The 20299-nt window shown below is 41.3% G+C and overlaps 1 protein-coding gene across 1 annotated transcript in view; it reads left to right on the plus strand.

Moving 5' to 3' along the window:
• The window catches only part of LOC117821267, a 33438-nt gene extending 13986 nt beyond the window's left edge, over positions 1–19452 (plus strand). Inside the window, exons 7-16 of the mRNA XM_034695418.1 lie at positions 5915–6449; positions 7731–7890; positions 8057–8173; positions 8307–8405; positions 8563–8719; positions 8875–9496; positions 9634–9787; positions 9886–9975; positions 10073–10268; positions 11088–19452. Coding sequence (XP_034551309.1) covers positions 5915–6449; positions 7731–7890; positions 8057–8173; positions 8307–8405; positions 8563–8719; positions 8875–9496; positions 9634–9787; positions 9886–9975; positions 10073–10268; positions 11088–18946 — 9989 coding nt within the window. The 3' untranslated portion in view covers positions 18947–19452. The remainder of the gene's footprint in view (positions 1–5914; positions 6450–7730; positions 7891–8056; positions 8174–8306; positions 8406–8562; positions 8720–8874; positions 9497–9633; positions 9788–9885; positions 9976–10072; positions 10269–11087) is intronic.
• The last annotated feature ends 847 nt before the right edge of the window (positions 19453–20299 follow it).

Consider the following 20299-nt stretch of genomic DNA (forward strand, 5'->3'; position numbering starts at 1 on the left):
GCATCCAAATGCAAAGTCAAAACTATGACAGAAAGTCCCATAGAAAAATTACCTATAGAAGTAAACTCGAGAAAACAAATGCAGCTGCTTCATTTATGAAACATTTTAGTCCTTATTTTTGTAAGAGCAGGCCCTTGTTTGATTCAGTAGGAGTTTCAGGGTAAAGGTTTTATTAATAGTAAGAAGAAGAAAAAAAGATGGTATTGGGTTCATTTTTTTGTAGACATTTTTTTAGTAACTATAGCAGCGTTGAAAGAAAGACTGCTTTCTCTACTCAAGTTAAAGTTGTTACATCACTGTTGTAGAAGAATTTTTACAAGTAATCGGATAAATGTTTAAAGACAAGAAGATGAAAGAAGTCATACTCCAAATATGAAGTAACAGCAAGAAAAAAGAAAACTGCTAAATGTCCCATGATGAAAATATCTGCAATATTAATTTAACAAACTAATATATCAAAGTACAATAACTGATGAATCTCCAATGTTGAAGCACATGAAAGTGATTCCAAATTGTACTTCTTTATCTACCATCATTTATCTTAATCCATCATTAATTGATTAATAATTGTGTATCTCAAGGATAGCACAAAGAGGTTTGTGTTTTGGTGATTTCCTGATATGAAGCTTCCTTATTACTCGTAAACACAAATAAGAGTCCTAGCAGGAAGCCCTGGAGACGCTCCAGTAAAGCCAGCGTGTGGTTGATGGAAACTGAAAATGGTGCTGATGGGGCGCTGTGGGTTGCACAGTAGTTGGTCTGAATGACAAAATCACTGAAATAGTTAAAGGAAAACATCCGAGGAGCAAGTGGCTCTAAAACAAATGATAGAGAGACATGGTGATGTCAGAATTGTGAATGCAGAGAGAGCGAAATAGGGTTAGAGAAAACGACTGGAAATCACCCACGGAGGGGAAAGGGGAAACGAAAAATAATCATAGATGACATGGACAAGAAGTTGGCTGACAGCGTTTCAGGATTAAAAATTGAGGATTGAGTTTGATTTATAAGTTTGATACATTACTACATGTTTCTTTATCTGCCATTGTTTACTGTAATACAATTTTGAACAACATTAAGGTTGCAGCTGAGATGTTTCTTGACATTTTAATGACGATCTGAAGGATTGCTTCATAATTTTAACAATAATGGCCCACTTTTTCATCTCTTATTTACTCCTTATTTGCTGTCTCTCTCTCTCCCTTGCACACACACACAAACATACGCATACGCACACACACAAGCACAACATAACACAAATAAAGCTTCTTATCCTTTGCCTCGTTGATGCAGAAAGTGACTGACTTTCATATTCCTTCCTTCCTGCTTTTCTTCTTCTTGATTATTTCATTTAATTAGCTTTTCATTTGTCTACCTGTCTGCTCACAAAAGCAGTTTCATACATTTTCTTCCAGTTTCAAAACCTGTTTAAGTAACATTTTTGTTATCTGTGTGGAGATTTGCTCTTACAGTACTTTAACCCAACTAAGTGTTTATATTCCTTTTTGGTTACTGAGCTAAGCACCTACATGAAAATATGTTTTTTTCAAACCAATGGTGTCACTTTGGAATCTCCAGTCACATCCATGCACAGTGGCGTACTCAGGCTGTCAGAGGGGCAGGGGTGAAAGGAATGAAATGGGCACCGGCTGTATGCCATGGGGCACCAGTGCACAGACAGTTGAGAAGAATGAAGATCTCTCCCTTGAGCAACTTTTTGAAGACCGTTTTGTAATCCCTTCACTTTTCTGTTTCCTCTTGGCATTTTGTAACCATATTTGAGATAAACATGAGGTACTTGTGCTGAAAGAAAGGATGGTCGTCTTGCTTGACAACTAAACACGATGTGCATTTCGATCAAGAGTTCCAGGGTCTTTTAGCCCGCAGAACTTCTTTACCCTGGATTCACTGAATCAACACGTGAGAGGAGATAAGCGCAAGTAGCAAAGATGTTTCAACACGGCTTCAGAATCCTTTTTAACTTAAAAAGCCGTGGCAGAGATCCGCCAGTGTTTTGGTTTAAACCGCGACCCTGTTAACTGCCGACCTTCAGCCGAATGCATCCCTCATAAACATCTTTAGACGACCATTAAATATCTGATGAGGATATTTTGAAATCTTAATAAAAAACTAAACTGGTTTGCATTCCCAGGAACTCCCTCTGTGTTTCAACAGCTGTGTAAACTCCACAAACAGACATGTTCAGCTGAAGGTCTCCAGTTTACAGGGTCACTTTTAAAACCGTAACACAGGGAGGACGCATTCGCGGTGGGCTGAGAGAAGAAGCTGTCAATAAAAACAAATGAAAGAGAGAGAAATCAAGTGAATCACAGGTGTGTGTGATGTTATTGTGGACGACGAGCGGAATAAAAACACTGTGGTTAATCTGCCAATCAGACACGTTCTGCATTGCAGGCCCTGCCCCCCAAAAGTCCCGGGACCTTTGAAAAGTACTACCCCCCTCGCAGGAGCTTGTTAGAGGGGAGATTATCTACCCCTGAACTGAATTTAGACCTTGAGTCCACCGGTCGAAACGCACGTACTTCCAGGATAAACTTCCTCTGGTCGAAAAAACGCCTATATATGGCAATGCTAAGTTACCAATAGGGTATCTTATTATGTTTAATTCATTGGAAGGACATCCAGAGGGCACTTCTTCTTGTTTTGTCCACTGGAAGGACAGCTTTTAGAGCATTTTATAATGTTTTATTTACTATATAGAGAACCCACAAGGCATCTTCCTGAGGCATTATTTTAAGAAGCCTCTGACCAAGATGAATTACAGTTTTTTTCATAAGCAATAAATAACTCAACTTCAAATTTTGTAAATACGCTTAGCTATGTTCCAGTAATGCTGGTGGATCCAATGCAGAGGTCCAGTGTAACAGCAGTGTAATGAAAGTAACACTGGCCACATGCCAATGTAGGGCAGAAACTGCACATATGGATGCTTGTGTGGATGGAGTTAGTAGTAAGTGAAGTATACACTGACAGTATTTTAGTTATCATGAATAATGTAACACATTTTTGCTGCCTCAGTCAGAGTGGATTAAACATAACTGATTCATGCGCTTTGAAATGGCTCTGAAGAAAAGTATTAAAATGCCAAGTATACATGCAAAAGTGTCAAAAGATATTATTGGGCAAATTAATGTTGTTTAATCCTTGCAGAGAAAAATATTAACTTCAGTGGTGTTTGAAAACTGGAGTTCACAAAAGTAGATTATTATTACCTGTCGTTCTAATCACACATCTGAACCATTCGTTACGCTCTGACATTGTTCAATAAGTAGATAAGGTGTTACTACAGTTTTTTCACTTCCTCTCAAAGCTTTGTTATAAATGAGATTTGATTATTTAAAAAATGTTCAGTGTAAAGTCAGGCATGCATTAATCAAACTGCATCTACAAAATGGTTTATTCTTCATCATTAAGAACGACTGTTTGGTGACAATTTATATAAATTAAAATGAAGTATAAAATATACAAGGTTAGACTTATGACACCTTCATCTCAGACGTAACATGTAGAATTAAAACACAACCTTACTTACTACTCTTACTTGAGCATTTGGGAGACTATGTCTTTATGAGTAATGTAGTAATAATTTGCAAGACCTCTACATGCACAGTACACCAAAAAAAAACAAAAACATGTATTGGTAAAAGAAAAACTATACCAAGAGCGATTAAGTATGCAGAAAACTATATCAATGATTAACTGGAGCTTACTTAAAAGAACAAAAAACATATAACACCAAAAAATATTTTTTATAGTTAATAATATGAAGCAGATTAAATTAAATGTGGTGTAGATTATGGATTAATAAAATGTGAAGTCCTCAAAGTACAACGTTTATGGCTCTTTTTACATTCAGGAAGTCCAGTTATTTAACCTTTATAAATGATAGTACAATACTGTACACGTTTTGATTATTATGAATGCCATAAAACAATAAAAATGAGAAAAAAACAGTCAGTCAGATATTCATGTGCATCTCAATAAATTAAAAACATAATGAAAAGGTTAAATATTGTCCATCAGTTGTTTGATAAAGTTAAAGTTCTAGACTCTCTGTATGTTAACTAAAATATTTTAAGCACTTTTCTATTTTCATTTTCATAATTATGGCCTACAGCTCAATTTTTTTTAAAATATTAGAATATTTTACTTCCTGTTTGAGTAAATCACTACTCAAACAGTATACATACTGTGTATCTCTCGTTCTAGTTAAGAACACAACCATAAGCACAAGGAAGACTGCTGACTTTACAGTTGTCCCGAAAACGATTATTGACACCCTCCACAAGGAGGGCAAGCTACTGAAAGTCAGTGCTGAAAAGTCTGGCTGTTCGCAGAGTGTTGTATTTGGGTGTTTTGATGGATAGACTGAAAAAGAAAAGGTGCACAAGCAACTGGGATGACCGTAGCCTTCAGAGAATTGTCAAAGACAGTTGAGACCTTGAGAGAGCTTCACAGGGAATCTACTGATGGTGGTGTCAGCACATACTTCTTCAGGAAAGGAACTACAACTGTCGCAGTCCTAATATCAAGCCACTCCTGAACCAGAGACAACGTGGGCTAAGCAGAAAAAGATCTGGATTGTTGCTCAGTGGTCCAAAGTTGGAAACTTTCCATGGGAATAAACAGGAATTTATGGGAATTTATTGAAATAAACCAGGAATTTACAAAATTGAAAGTTGGCTCTTCATAGGGAACTTAAATATAGTTGGGGAAAATATTTTAGCATAATCCTGACCAAAAAAAACAGATTTCATGCAAGTGCAGTTGAGTATCTATGCTATTCCTCAATCACAGCACATAGCACACTGCTTACTGCAGGGCTATTGAGACCACACCCCCTACATGCACTGTGCATTCCTCCATCACATGCACAGATGATTTCTATTTTGGATGGATGTCTGCTTATAACAAAACAAATATTTATGGTTGTATATGATACATTTCCATTAAATTACCCTCAATTCCCAGTTAATTACCATAAATTCCCATGGAAAGTTTCCAATTTGGAATATTTCTAAAATTCCCCAGTTGAACTTCCCATGGAAATTTACCAGAAAATTTCCACCCCTTTGCAACCCTATGTATAAATGAACACACTTCTCAGAAGTTGGATATATGTGTTTTGAATCTTTTTTTGATTAAATTAGGGGATAGTCTAATAATTTCAGATGCTGGATCTAGATGTTCAAGATCTATACGTCAAAATAATGCAAAAACTAAAGCATTGAAATATTTCACTTTATGTGTCACAAATTTAAGAATATCTGAAATTTTACCTTTTAGGTAGTCTAATTTATTGACATGCACCAGTTTTAAGAATAGGAAGGCACAGCAGTATTCATTTTAAATACTATCAAATTGTAGCATTGCTGTTATTTGTCACAAAGCAGACAAAATATGAAATTTGAAAAGTTTACACAAAAGTGTGTACAAATGTGTAAATGCTGTGAAGAAGTGGGGTACTATGAAAAAAGGTGCATTAGTCCACACATCAATACTTATGTAAACTGTTTATGTAAATATTTATATAAGTCGAGCAATTTTAAAAATCTGAGTGAGTTTATAAGAATTACTAACCCTGTATGGTAATTTCAATTATGGTAACTATGCATAGACATTTTTGCAACAAACATATCTCCATTTTGTTTTTCTTCTTAACTGAGGATTATTCCACACATCGCAAAAAACACACTATTTGAAGAAAACTCTCCTATTAGGAGTGGAAAGGAAACACATATATGTACGATTTTTGGATTTCAACAACAAGCAATGCTGAAGACTTAAGTGGTTATTTGCCACTGGTTTTTTTTAGATTATAGGTTATGTCACAGCTAACAGATGGGTACGTTTCTTCATAGTCACAAAATATCCTGCTTTCTTTTTCTCACAGCTAAAGAGGACAGTAAACAGTTGGAGGCTAACAGTGAGGCTGAAACTCCTTCAAAAAGCCCTCAAGAGGATACTCCTATGGAAGCGGCTCCCTCTTCTGAGCCTGCCACTGTGCCAGACCCAACACAGAGCCAATCTCAAGAACAATCAAAAAATCCAATCAACGATGGAGTGTCAGGGCAGAAAACTGCAGAATCAGTTCCCTGCACACCACCTAACTCGGCAAAACCAGAACCCTCTACAGCCACTCAATCCTCATCAGCCTCAGGTCCCAGGCATCATGAAACAGGGGCTCTTATGGTCAGAAAGACAACATATGTCATACCAAAGAAGCAGTCTGGACCTAAGTCTCCATCTAGCAAAGTGCCAGCTTCAGCCTCAGGCCAAAAGCCATCATCAGCCCCCTCGCTGCTGACTGAAACCAGGAATCTGCCCGTGCCACCTGCACCTAGTGCTCCTTCCTCCAGACCTTCTCAGCCCAACACCCAGATCAGACAGAGCATCCAGCGCTCCCTCACCAGCATCCTGTTTAAAAGGTGAGCAGTGTTTTACAGGATCATATGAATTTGATAATGCAAAAAAATGTCATGTCTTATACATACATGTAATACTTTACTCATTTGAGTAATCACAACTTGTAAAAAAAAAAAAGAAAAATAACGAGCTCCATGAGGAGTTCAGGTAAAGGAAGAAGTAACAACAAAGTAAATGCCAATACCTCAAAGTTGGGATGCACCGAACCCACTTTTTAGGTCCCGATACCGATATCGATACCTGGGCTTTCGTATCTGCCGATACCAACACTAGCCGATCCAATCCAGGTATTGATTTAACAATCTCTATTCCTTAATGTGAGGATAGAATCATGTTTTGGTAACTTTAGGCTTTTCTGACTTGATGGTGAACTGTACCTGGGTTCCAAGTGCTTAACAAGAGGCTGGAATCCCTTAATTTCAAGGATCCGGAACAATTAAATCCAATAACCTGTCTGGTTTTTCACACTTTGAATCCATTTATAGAAGGTTTCTTGCTTCTTTGCAGTAGGCTACAGCTGACGTAAACTTCCTCCTTTGGGCTTCCGTTGTATTTTTCAGCACAACTGCCATCCGTCGAAACATTATCGCTGCACATGTTGCAAGTTTCCAGTGGAGTTGTTAGCTAAAGAAGCGTGACATGCACCTAAACTTCAGAACCCCTGTAGTTATCATGCTCCACCGGGCAAAAATGCACAGACCGGCCAGCGCTGATGACGTAGGAGCTGTTGTAAACACAGAACTAAGATGAATATATCTGCCATATGGATCAGCACTATATATCAGCCCTTTGCCACCGATATCAGATCTAGTTTTTTGAGTCCGATCTAGCCGATATCCGATACCAGGATTGGATCGGTGCATCCCTACCTCAAAGCATGTATATCAACAAGTTGGGAATTATATGACAAGCATGCGGATACACAGTCCCCTACATTATCTGTGAACAGAGCATTAAACATAAACTCATTTATTTCACTACCTATTTTTATCATTATAGTGGCCCCTATCCAGATTGCATACTAATTGTTTGTCTACATTCCGGTAGCATGATTATAAAGTTGATTAACCCCTTAAAGTAGATTAATCCACACGTGAAAAATCTGTTATTAATCTCAAAGGTGTACTTGAAATGAATTCATTTCTTTTCCTACATTGAGGACTCCAGTGATCTTATATTGGCATTTACAATTTTGGAATATGAATCAGGTTTAAAAATGTAATCTCAATCTGTTAGAGCAGCATTGCACTGATGATTTATTGACTTTCTTTTCATTTCTCCAGGGTGTCTGATTGTGAAGATTTGGAGATGACTGAGAGTGATGTTACAAAGCTTGTGGCAAGCATTGAGATGGAGATGTTTGACATGTTCCGCAACACAGACAGCAAGTACATGAACAAGTACAGAACAATAATGTTCAACATTAAAGACCCAAAAAACAAGGTTTGTTCAAAGTTGATGCATCACATATCTGTTTTATGATCTTTGTTCTTGCATACGTGTGAATATTTCTCTTATTTTTGCAGACATTTGTATTGTGATTTTAAGCAGCAACTTTTAGTCGTATGTACTATCAGCAATTTCACAGTCCACTCCTGTGTGTTTTTAGGGCTTGTTGTACCATGTTGTACACAGTGAGATCAGTCCCTTCCGACTAGTTAGGATGAGCCAAAAGGATATGCAGGCTGTCAAACCATACGAGCCAAGTCCAAAAGCAACAACAGAGGTAAAGTCTGATTTTAAAAATCATAACAACCAGGACAAATTTAGATATTATGCATAAAGTTGTTATTAGGACTCAGGAGGGTTGAGCAGTGTGTGGGTCATAAGTGATTCAACCACTGCCTCTGTGATTCCAGGTGAAGGATGCTGCTAAATCAGCAAGTGGCCTTCAGAAGCCTGAGGCAGTGAAGGTGGATTTGCCCAGTTTGAATTTTGTTGGACCAATCAAAAGCACGGTGTGTACACTTGATTTGCTCTCACATTCTTGAACATGTATGGTCTTTAAATTGTCTCTCTTTGTTTATATAAACATCTCCTGTAAGATGCCACAGATGTCAAAATATCTTTATGGACAAAGTCTTATTGTCTGTGTGTGTATGCATTGCCACCCAGGAACAGAAGAAAAGTCTACCTGCCCCTCCTATTAAGGCCAGAACAAGCCAGGCAAACCCAAGCAGGGCTGTACCAGATATTCTCACCTGTATGCTTAAGGACACAACATCAGAGCACAAAGCCCATCTCTTCGACTTGAAATGCAAGATATGTACTGGTATGTTATAAATGTTTTACAAATGTTATATCCTGAAAATTTTCATTTTTAGAAATAATTTTATCATTATTGTAAACTTTAATACATTTTTAAATGCATTAGATGTAAAGTTATTTATTGTAGTGGTACAAGTACATTCTTATACTTTCTTGAAGGTCAATTAATAGCTGGGGAAGAAGAGGAACCTGCTAAGAAAAAACCCAAGGTTTCTGAAACAAGAGACAAATATGAACACCCTTGGAGAAAGTCTGCAGGAGATGACTCCCCGTTGATGGCTCCACCTGACTCACCTGAAATTGATTCTCCAACATCATCCCTAATAGATCCTTCTTCACGCCTTATCATTGACATTCCAGCATTGACCATTGTGGAATCCCCAGCTTCCCCCATAATGGATTCTCCAGCTTCCCCAATTTTGGAGTCTCCAGCTTCCCCTGTCATGGACTCTCCTGCATCCCCAACTCGAGAAACTCCTAAAACTACTTTACCAAAGAGAGCATATACACCAGTTGTGATTCCAGCTGTCTCCACAGTAACAATCACAAGGCGGGATCCCCGCACAGCGGCAGGCAGGTTTAGTGCTTTGTCTAGTAGCAACTCTGGTCCCAGTAACACAACCCAAACCCATCCAACTCCTTCTGCTCCTTTTAAAGAGAGTAATTCTACAGTGCCCTCAGCCCCTGTCTCTTTAATACCCCCAAAGAAGACATTACCCAAATCAATCTTGATGAAACCAACTTCCTCTGCAGATCCCAGACTCTATGGCACACTTCCGAGGTATGTAAAGATCTGTGTGATTATGAAGTACATTGAATAAAGTCTTTCAATGTCATTGTCCTTTTTAGTATACATTTAATCAAAATTAGCTTTATGTTCATATTTCACTTATTTTACTCTTGTGATTTGAATCATAGGACCACAATATCTGAATCTCCAGCTGATAGTGAGACTGCTCAGTTTCTGGCAAAGGGAGACATTGTTTGGAAAGGATTCCTAAACATGCTCACTGTGGCAAAGTTTGTCACCAAGGCATATCTGGTTTCAGGACCTGCCGAAAATCTCAAAGCGGTATTGCATTGAACCAAATTCTTTTCACAGAGCTGTATCAAAATTATTATCATTATTTGTTGGGCAGACAAAATGAGTTTTTTTTTTCTTGTGTGTAGGATCTTCCAGATACCATTCAAATTGGAGGACGAATCATGCCTGAAACTGTGTGGGACTATGTTGCCAAACTCAAGACCTCTGTTACAAAGGCAAGAAGTTTGTCATAATTTTTCTTTACATGTCTTATGCCATTCTATAAACAATAAAGCAATGTTTTTCATCTTCTTTTTTCTTTTTGCTAATTAGGAGTTATGTGTGATCCGGTTTCACCCTGCAACAGAGGAGGAAGAAGTGGCATATGTGTCTCTCTTCTCATATTTCAGCAGCAGAAGACGCTTTGGTGTGGTTGCTAATGTCAGTCGTTCCATCAAAGATGTATACCTTGTTCCACTCAGTGCAAAGGAATCAATTCCATCCATACTACAGCCTTTTGAAGGACCAGGTTTGATAATGCTTTAATTACTCTTAAAAGTCTTAAAGCTGGGGTTGGTAGTCAGATTTAGATAAAGTTTTTGTTATATTGGTTAAAATGATCTTTATGTCCTGATGGCAATCAATACATAATGTGTTCTTAAAAAAAGAGTGAAAAAAAGGCACTAGCTACAGCCAGAGTAAACCTGGTAAAACACCAACCAATCCCTGCCATCAGGAGCCAAATTATGAAACCAATCAAATCCCATCCTACCATTCTGCTCGCCTCCCGCGCGTACATTTCATGTTGGTTTGTGTTTTTAACTTTAACTATGATAATGTTTTGGTGTTTTCTTACCGCTGAGTGAGAGATGAGCTGATGTAGTGCAAAACACAAACAATGAGCTGAGGACCGGTTTTGAATCAGTCACCATCATATGGTCGCGAATAAGCGGCACTCGTGTTTGTGAGCGGGGGCATCGTTTTGGAGGAGCTCCAAGGGGAAGGGGGGAGGGGTTAGACTGAGTCCTGAGAAATGCTACATTCAAATTCATGCTAGTTTTCCATGGCTACCAACCCTAGCTTTAACATAAATGTTTCCATTTTTTTGTTTTGCTTGGGAGAGCACCTGTATAACAACCACCAACATTAAGGAGTGGCTGATAATCATACAGCAATATCTCTCTAAATGAACCATCTTTTAACTTTAGAGTTCATATTGAGGGAGGAGGTCAGGGAACTGTTCTGCCCAGAATTCTTAGTGGAAATAGACAAACAGGTTGCAAAGTGCCAGTAATAAGTTAGGACATATTTCAACAATTAACATTTATACATTTTCTTTATTTCACAGGACTTGAAAAAAATCGTCCCAATCTCCTGCTTGGTCTGGCAATTGTTCAGAGGGTAAAGCGTGCAGGAGGCTTTTCTCAGGAAATTGAGGAGAAGCGCCCCAAAGTTCACATGTCCAAGGACCCTATGTGGATCCCAAAACCTCCAATCCTCTACGGCTCTGACAAATTGGAGATATTCCAGCCCTATGATCCAGAGACTCCTGCAAGCACCACCCCTCCAAGTTCACCATCTTGCCCTGGCTCCCCATCAGGATCCTCCTCTTCAGGCTCAGTCACCGTACCATCTCTTTTGACAGCCATTACAGCAAAGCCTCCTGTTTTGACATCAGCCTCTGTTACTGCCTCTCATTCCTCTACAGTCCCCTCTGACAAGGATCCTTCAACAGCATCCAGTGATAAAACACCTCTGCAGACTATCTTAAAGTCTTTGTTCTGCAATAAGAAAACCAACCCCCTAGACTCTCATGGTGGAGGTTCTACAACAACAGTTAGTAGTAAAAAGGTTCCAGTGTTTTCTAAGGGGTCTAGATCAATGGTGGACCCAATAGTCCAACAGTATGGGCAGAAATCTAAAGTCAAAGAAATAGAAGAGGAGGAAAATGACTTTGACAGACCATATGATCCAGAGGAAGAGTATGAACCAGCAATGGGATATGGAGTGCTTACAACACAGAACATAGAAAAAAACAAGGGAGAGGAGCCAACAGTATCAGGCTTTGCAGATGATGATGTGGCTTATGATCCAGAGGATGAGACTATCTTTGCAGATTTTCAAAGTGACATTGTAACAAAGCCTCCTGTTTCAACTCCCCCTCTTCCTACTCAAACGTCAGATGTACCAACCTCCACTCCTCCTGAAGTGCCAGCTCCTACCTCCACTCCAGCACAAAACCCTATCCCCACTGGAGTCACGGAGCACCTACCTACAGGCACTGTGGTTGTCTCAGCTGCAACATTAACTGAACAACAGAGGATGCTCGAGGAGCTTAACAAACAGATTGAAGAGCAAAAACGTCAGTTGAAGGAGCAGGAAGAAGCACTACGCCAACAAAGAGAAGCTGTAGGAATGTTCATGGCTCACTTTTCTGTTGCTGATTCCCTTATGTCCCCCCAATCAAAGTCTTTGCCTCTCAGCCAGCTGCCATCATTGCAGAGTGGCATGATGCAAACAGAGTCAAGGCCTTCAGAATCAACAAACAAGACTAGCAACCTTATAGAGACTGTGAATGCCTCAAGTGTGGATTCACAAGCTGTAGAGGGCACAACCACCATCCCTAATTTTGAAACAGATACAAATACTGTTACAGAACAAGATGAAACACAAGAAAATGTCAAAGAGAGGGACAAGTGTTCCTCTGCTGGAGAAATTGAAGATTCTGATGTAGCTTATGATCCTGAGGATGAATCACTTTTTGATGAAATTCAAGAGGATGTATTTCGAGGAGGGAGTCATGACTCATCTTTGTCTAAAACAGGGCATAGTACAAGTCACAAGGGCAGTACAATGAATTCGTACCACAGCAGAAAGCGGAGGCTGTCACCTAAGAGGCGGAGTCATCGTGAGAGAGACAAACATAGAAGTCCCTTAAGAAAGTCGCAGAGGCGCTCTCCCTCTAATACTCACAGGCACAGAGAAAGGGATAGACACAGAAGAAGTGAGAGGGAGAGGTCCGGGCACAGATCTAGAGACCACTCAGAACGCCAGGGTCGCCATCGTAGAGAGCGAACTTCATCTCGACATTCTCGTGAGCATAGGAGATCCTCATCCTCTCAGAGAAAAAAGGATTCTGTGTCCCCTTCAGCAAAACAGCACATAGGACATTCCCCTCATGTCCTTGAGAAGCCAAAGCATTTAAGTGGTACTGACCCAGACTTTTCAGACTCTGTTGTTGGACAACTTGCAGAGAGTAGCACATCATCGTGTTTGCTGCTTACTATTAAGAAAGACCCTGATACTCTTACAATAAAGAAAGACCCTGACGAGTTAAAATGTGATCTAGATGGGAACCCTCATAAAGAACATAAAATCCTTTGCAATGTGAAGCTTGAGATTTCAGAACCCTCAAAATCTCAGGTAACTCCAAATTATTCAGTTGTTGACCATGACATCAAATGTAGTAGTTCATCTACAGAGGCAGATAAACCTCGACAAGAAACCCTGCTTCACGACAAAATTGAAAATACAGTTCCATTGAGAGTAATTGATCCACCCACTCGAGATTCTCCTGAGAGCCCTGATCCAGAGCCACAATTTATGAAGCCTAGCAGCTCAGAGCAAAGTGACTCTGTTGAGGAAAGCAGAGATCCCCTGGCCTATAATAGTGTCCCAGTGCCACTTGTCAAATCTGAAAATAATTGTCTGTCTATTAGTGGTCAAACAACATTGTCTGATGTACTGGGACCTACTCCATTATCAAAAGATATCAATCTGGATTGGACAGCTCAGAATCTTCCAGCTTCTAGAGATGAAGAGACGGACAAGCAGATAAAAGGGGACAGCTTGAGTTTAAATCATCCAATGATACAGGGTCAGGTTGAAGGAAATTCAGATCAAGCTATATGTTCAGATATTCAGAGCCCAAGACTTGTCATAGACCCTTTGACAGTATGTCCAGTATTTGAAGTAAGCAGCCCAGGACCAGATGTGAAAGGGCTTGTGCCTAAGGAACCCCTGATGTACATTGGAAAAACAGATGAGAGATCCCCAGGGCCGGATATGAGAGGTCAGGGCACAAAAGTTGTAGGTCCCAACATGTGGGGTCCCGGGCAACACATGAAACCCCTTGCCATTAGCTTTCCAGGGACAAATGTGAGTAATCCAAGAGCTGTGATGCATGGCATGGAGACAGTTACCAGAAATGTTGATACCCAACAGCAGATGAGGGGCCTTGTACAAGGTGAGGATGGTCCTAATAGAAGAGGCTCAGTAAGAGATCATATGCAATCAAGACATGACAGTCCAGTTGTAGATGAAAGAGTCCTTCAGAAAAGGGATTTTCATTCACATGGAAGTGATGCAGACTTGAGCAGAGTGGGCGGGCGTTGCAAAACCAGCTTGGATTTGAATGTGTCTACAGGTGCAGATTGTACAGTTCTAAGAAAAGATGGACTATCTGCAGCAATGACAGATGAAACGCAGAGCCTACAAAGAGGTCATGGTGTACCCCTGGGGGGACCAGGGCCAAATATAAATTATGAAAGTGGAAGCTCTAACATGTCCTGCATTGAGCAAGACAGTAAAGGATCTAGAGAACAATTCAATCAGCCACAGTCATATGTAAAGTCTGAAATAAGTAAGCATGGTCCTGACCCAAGAGAATTAGACACGATGCACAAATTCAGAAGGCCAGATGTGGAAGAAAAAAGACATATGGGGTCTGGTCAAACTATGGGTAATAAGGGTTGGTCAGGTACAAGGGATGATACTAGTGAGTCACATGCAAAGAGTTCAAGCAGAGACATTGGAGAAACAGGACCAAATAGAAGTGAAGCAGACATGCACAGAAGAAATATACATGATCATTGGCCAGAGGCAAGAAATTTGCAAATTAATCAAGAAAACAGGGGTCCTATGACAAACATTACAAATCCAGATTGGAGAGGTCCAGGAACTGATACGAGGGGCCAAATAAGACAAAACCAGGGTCCACGTGTAAGGGATCGGGATGGGAATGATCCAGGATCAGAAAGGAGAAATGAATGGAGGGGACCAGATAGGAGAGGATCAGATCAAGCCAGAGGAGGGCAACTTATGCATGATGAAAGGAGGATTCAACCTGAATGGAGAGGTCCAAACTTGGAGACCCAGGTGCCTGACAAAAGAAGTGCTGTCGACCTAAATAGTAGAGAACAAGGGCCTGACAGGAATCCAGACATGGAGGACTTCAAATATGACAAGAGAGGACAAAGGGGTTCAGATTTCAGGAGACCAGAGACTGAAAGTAGACGTGCAGCCAATGACAATGTAGGACCTACCAGGAGATCAGGGGCTCAGGAATTCTTGGGAATAGATCTTGATAGCAGAACGCCATCAATGGAGGGTCCTGGGCCTAACAGGGGAGGGACAAATTTCAGAGGACCATTGCCTGAAAAGAGAAATCTAGAAATGGTTTGCAGAAGGGGACCAAGACACCAAGATGTATGGGAACCAGGCAATGAAAATACAGGTCAGACTGGGACATCCAGGCAAGGACCTGGGCACCCAGATTTCAGTGAACCAGTGCCTGAAAGGAGAGATCAAATTATGGGGGGTGCCAGGCCATCTAGGTGGGGGCCTGGAGGCCAAGATTTCAAGGGACAAGAGATTGAAAAAGGAGGTTCCCCTGTGGAGGGTTCTATAACTGAAAAGGGAGTATTAGGTGGCCCTGATTTCAGGCGGCAATGGACTGGCAGTAGAGAATCTGGAGGTCAAGATTTTAGAGGACCAATACTTGAAAGGACAAGTTTATCTAGGGAACATCCTGATCTTGTTGGTAGAGGAACCAGAGGTCCAGATTTTAGAGGACCAAGGATGGAAAAGAGAGGTCCCCCAATAGAAGGTACTATGCATGACCCAAGAGGACCTGGAGGTCCAGAGTTTAGGGGACCAGGTTCTGAAAGACAGGAGTGTCCTGGGCCTGAAAGGGGAAGACCTGGAGATCCAGATTTCAGAGGACCAGGACCAGAGGGTAGAGAAGGTAGAGATCCCGCTATGCAGGGTCCTGTCCCTGAAAGGAGAGGACCTGGAGGTCCAGAGTTTAGGGGACCAGGTTCTGAAAGACAGGAGTGTCCTGGGCCTGAAAGGGGAAGACCTGGAGATCCAGATTTCAGAGGACTAGGACCAGAGGGTAGAGAAGGTAGAGATCCCACTATGCATGGTCCTGGGCCTGACAGGAGAGGACATGGACGTCCAGATATTAGGAGGCCAGGTCCTCAAAGGAGAGGTTCCCCTATGGAGGGTCATGGGACTGGCCAAAGAGGATCTGGTGGTCCAGATTTAAGAGGGCCAGGTCCTCAAAAGAGAGGTCCTCATATGGAGGGTCCTGGGCATGAACAGAGAGGGCATGGGGGTCCAGACTTCAGAGTGCAAGGTCCTCCATGGATAGGTTCTCCTGTGGAGGGTTCTGAGCATGACCATATAGGACCTGGGGATCCTGACCAGAGAGGGTCAGGTCCTCATAGGAGAGGTCCTGCTATAGATGGTCCTGTGCATGACCAAAGAGGGCCTGGAGGTCCAGATTTTGGGAGACCAGGGTCTCAAAGAAAGTACATATCTATTGGGCATCCTGGGCCTAACAGAGGAGGACCTGGAGATCAAGAATTTAGAAGGACAGGTCCTCAAAGAAGAGGCCCCCCTATGGAAGGTCCTCGGCCTTGTACAGATTTCAGAGGACCTGGTCCTGACAGAGGAGGACCTGGAGATCCAGATTTCAGAGAATCAGGACCCAGAAGGAGAGGTCCCTTTCTGCAGGATCATGTGTCTGAGGGGGGAGGACCTGGTCCAGATTTCAGTGGATCAGAACCTGAAAGAGGGGGCCCTGTTATGCATGCTCATTTGCCTGATGGGAGAGGACCTGGAGGTCCAGATTTTGGTAGACAAGGACCTGAAAGGAGAAGTCCTGCTATGGAAAACCTGCTGAGCAATAGGAGAGAAACCAGAGATCCAGATTGCAGAGGTCCAGGGCCTGAATGGAGAGATCCAGCTATGGAGAGTATGAGGCATTCAACAAGAGGATTTGGAGGCACAGATTTTGTTGGTCCAGGACTTCAAGACTTTAGTAGTCCAGTGCATGAAAGAGTACCCACAGCCCACAGTATGGACACTCGAGTGACTGGTATGAGAGGTCCACGAGATTCAGATTTCCAGGGAACTGTGCCTGACAGGAGAGTACCAGGAGGTCTAGACGTAAGAGAGCCTGGGTATGAAAGAAGCAGTCCCTCGTTCCAAGGTCCTGGGCCCGAAAGGAGAGGATCATTAATGGGGGGTTCTGGGCCTGGCTTTATAGAAATGGGGCCTGAAAGTACTGGTCCAGGTATGGGATGTCCAGGGCCTCACAATAGAGGACAGAGAGGGCCACAGTTCAGGGAGAGTGTACACCCAAATGTAGAGGGCCCAGGGCCTGGTTGGAACGGTCCAGACTTCAGGGGACCGAGACCTGAAAGACCTGCTTCAGGGATGGAGGGGCCACAAGATCCAAACTTTAGAGGACCAGGGATTCAGCATTCAGGTCCAAACATAGAGGGCCTGGGTCAATACAGGTTAGGCCCAGATAGTCCTAATTTTATAGGACCGGGACCAGCAAGAAGACCTTTGGATATAGAGGGCACTGAACCTGATAGGAGAGGTCAGCACTTCAGCGGAGGTAGGCCTGATAGAACTATGGAGGGTCCAGGGCCACATGAGAATCATGGTCAAGATTTTAGAGGACCAGGATTTCACAGTACAGGGCAAGCAATTCAGGGCCTAGGACCTCATAGACCAGAATCAGGAGGATTAGGCTTTAGGGAACATGGTGAAAGAAGAGACCAAGATGTTAGGGGCTCAGGATCAGATTGGAGAAGATCAGGTAGTCCAGACTTGGGTCGTAGGGGGAGGCCTGACTTTGATGGATCAGAAAATAATCAAGAAGGCCCAGGTTTAGAGGGCCATGGTAATAGAACAGGTCAAAACATGAGATCAAAACGATTTAGTAGGCAAGGTCCTGGTATGGAATGGAAAGGCCCTGGAAGAAGGGGGCAAATGCCAACACATGAAAGACCAAATATGCCATTTTCATGTTCTCTAAGTAGACCAGGAGATGAATGGAGTGGTCCTGATAACAGGGGTCCGGGCCCTACCCAGGATGACCCAGTGTGTCCAGGGCCTGGAATGGGAAGACCTGGAAAAGAATGGGAAGAGCCTATAAGAGGGGGGGCTGGACCAAGCAGAAGGGATGCTAGTCCTTGTTTCAGAGAGGAAAGGCATCTGGGCAATAGAGGACGAGGCTACAATAGAAGAGGTCCAGACATAAGAGTACCACAACCAGATATGAGAAGGGGTTCAGACATGGGGATTGACTGTGTGCAGCCGGACTTCAGGGGACTAAACATGGAAGGATCTGACGATCATAGAGGAGGTCCAGGCTTGATTAATTCATGCCCAAACAGAGGATTTGAGGCTGAAGGTCCCAATAGAAGAGGCCCAGGAGACCCAGATTTAATACACCCAGGGCCTGAAAACAGAAATTTAAACATTGAAGGTCCAGGAGCAGATGGAGGATTTTCAGATTGTGGGGGACGAGGATTTGAAAGACAGGGATTTGAACATGACTTTAGGAGGGGAAGGCGAGGTCTAGGAATGAGAGGACAAAGCTATGATAAAACAGATATGAGGGGACCAGAACCTGAAAGCTCTGATACAAGACATGGGTTAGGAAGGTTTAATGTAAAAACAGATGGTCCAAGGGCATCCAGGGCAGCATCACCCCATTTCAATAACCCTCATCAGGTTCCTCGATTCCAAGCCCCAATTGATCCACATTCTTCAAAGTATAATAGGCCCTTTGGTACAGCTCAAAACCCTGGTTCAGAATCCCAACAAAATCAGCAAGAAGTACAACTCCAGAGACACAAAGTGGCCTTACTTCCCACTCCACCAGGTCTCATCCGCTTCCCAAACCATATGATCAATAAGCCTGATATCTGCAGCCCAAAACAAAGACAAGCAGTTCACCCAACAGAGAGGGAGTCGAGTAGGAGTAGGCAGTTGAGTGGTGAAAGAGAGTTGGTTAAAGGGAAAAAGCATGACCAAGACAAAAATCCTGATGAGATAAGCACACCTATAGATGGAGACACAGGAAGTAAAGAAGAAATAAAAGAAGGCAACGATTCTAAAAAATAGGTGGCAACTGGTTCTTGTGTAGAAATAGCAGTTAAACTAATGAAAGGCAAAAAAGACAAAATATAAGATATTTTTTTTAAAGTTGTATTATCACATTTCTTAGTGCATCACACAATGAATGTTATTTCTTAAAGAACCCCGGCTAAATTTCAACATGACCCATAGAACGAACCATGTGAAGGCCTAGATGTTGAAGCTTGATATGAAAATGCTAAAAGGATTTTAGCTCATTATGTTTTGGTTTGTCTTGTTGCAACTGAGGTAGCTGTGTATATTTTTGTTAATTGATTATGACTACATGCCTAAAACTTTTGTTTTTCTTATTAAACCACTTGGTGTGTATTTCTTGTTGGAAAAAGTCGAATTTCTTTTGTACAAAAATGTTAAGGTTTTGTTTTTGTGTCAGTACAGCAGCGTTGATATAGCTTTTATGTTCCTGCACTGATTAAAAGTTTTTTCTTGTTCTTATAGAATGCAAGAAGGCAATAAAAGATATTTTATTATTATTATTTGTATTCATTGATTTATTGCTGTGTGAGTACTACCTCAAACTGTTTTATAAAAACAAGGGAATATTTAATGGCAGTGCCATACTATTCTCTTTTTGAAAATAAATCTAACTGGGTAGAGGAATGGGTATTTACAAAGGTTGCCTTAACCTAGCAACTTCTTGCATGGTAAGAATCTCCAATTAGAGTTCAAAAGGGACGGCAAAGCTGGTTTAGAATGATTGATTCTTAAAATCAATACAAGTTATTGAGGGACATTTCAAAACCTTAAATTAAAATGATATTAATTAATTAATTTTAGAGTAGTTACTTGCTTAAAAAGTCAATAAACATAAAGTTAAAGAACAGCAAGTTATATGTCATCAGCGAAATGTATTTCAAATTCTAAAAAATTGCCCCTGTTAATACTGTTTATGGATTCAAATTCTGTTCATCTACTAGTACATTCCCACTGAAGTTCAAACCAGCATCTTGTTTTGCCTATCCAGCACATAGACTTTATATACAGTCTATAAACCAGCACATGGACTTTATATTATATACAGTCTATGATCCAGCTCATGGACTTTATATTATATACAGTCCATGATCCAGCTCATGGACTTTGAATTATATACAGTCCATGATCCAGCACATGGACTTTATATACAGTCTATGATCCAGCTCATGGACTTTATATTATATACAGTCCATGATCCAGCACATGGACTTTATATACAGCCTATGATCCAGCTCATGGACTTTATATTATATACAGTCCATGATCCAGCACATGGACTTTATATTATATACAGTCTATGATCCAGCACATAGACTTTATATTGTATACAGTCTGTGGTCCAGC

This window comes from Notolabrus celidotus, chromosome 11 (genome assembly GCF_009762535.1).
Source record: "Notolabrus celidotus isolate fNotCel1 chromosome 11, fNotCel1.pri, whole genome shotgun sequence".
NCBI classification, from domain to species: domain Eukaryota; kingdom Metazoa; phylum Chordata; class Actinopteri; order Labriformes; family Labridae; genus Notolabrus; species Notolabrus celidotus.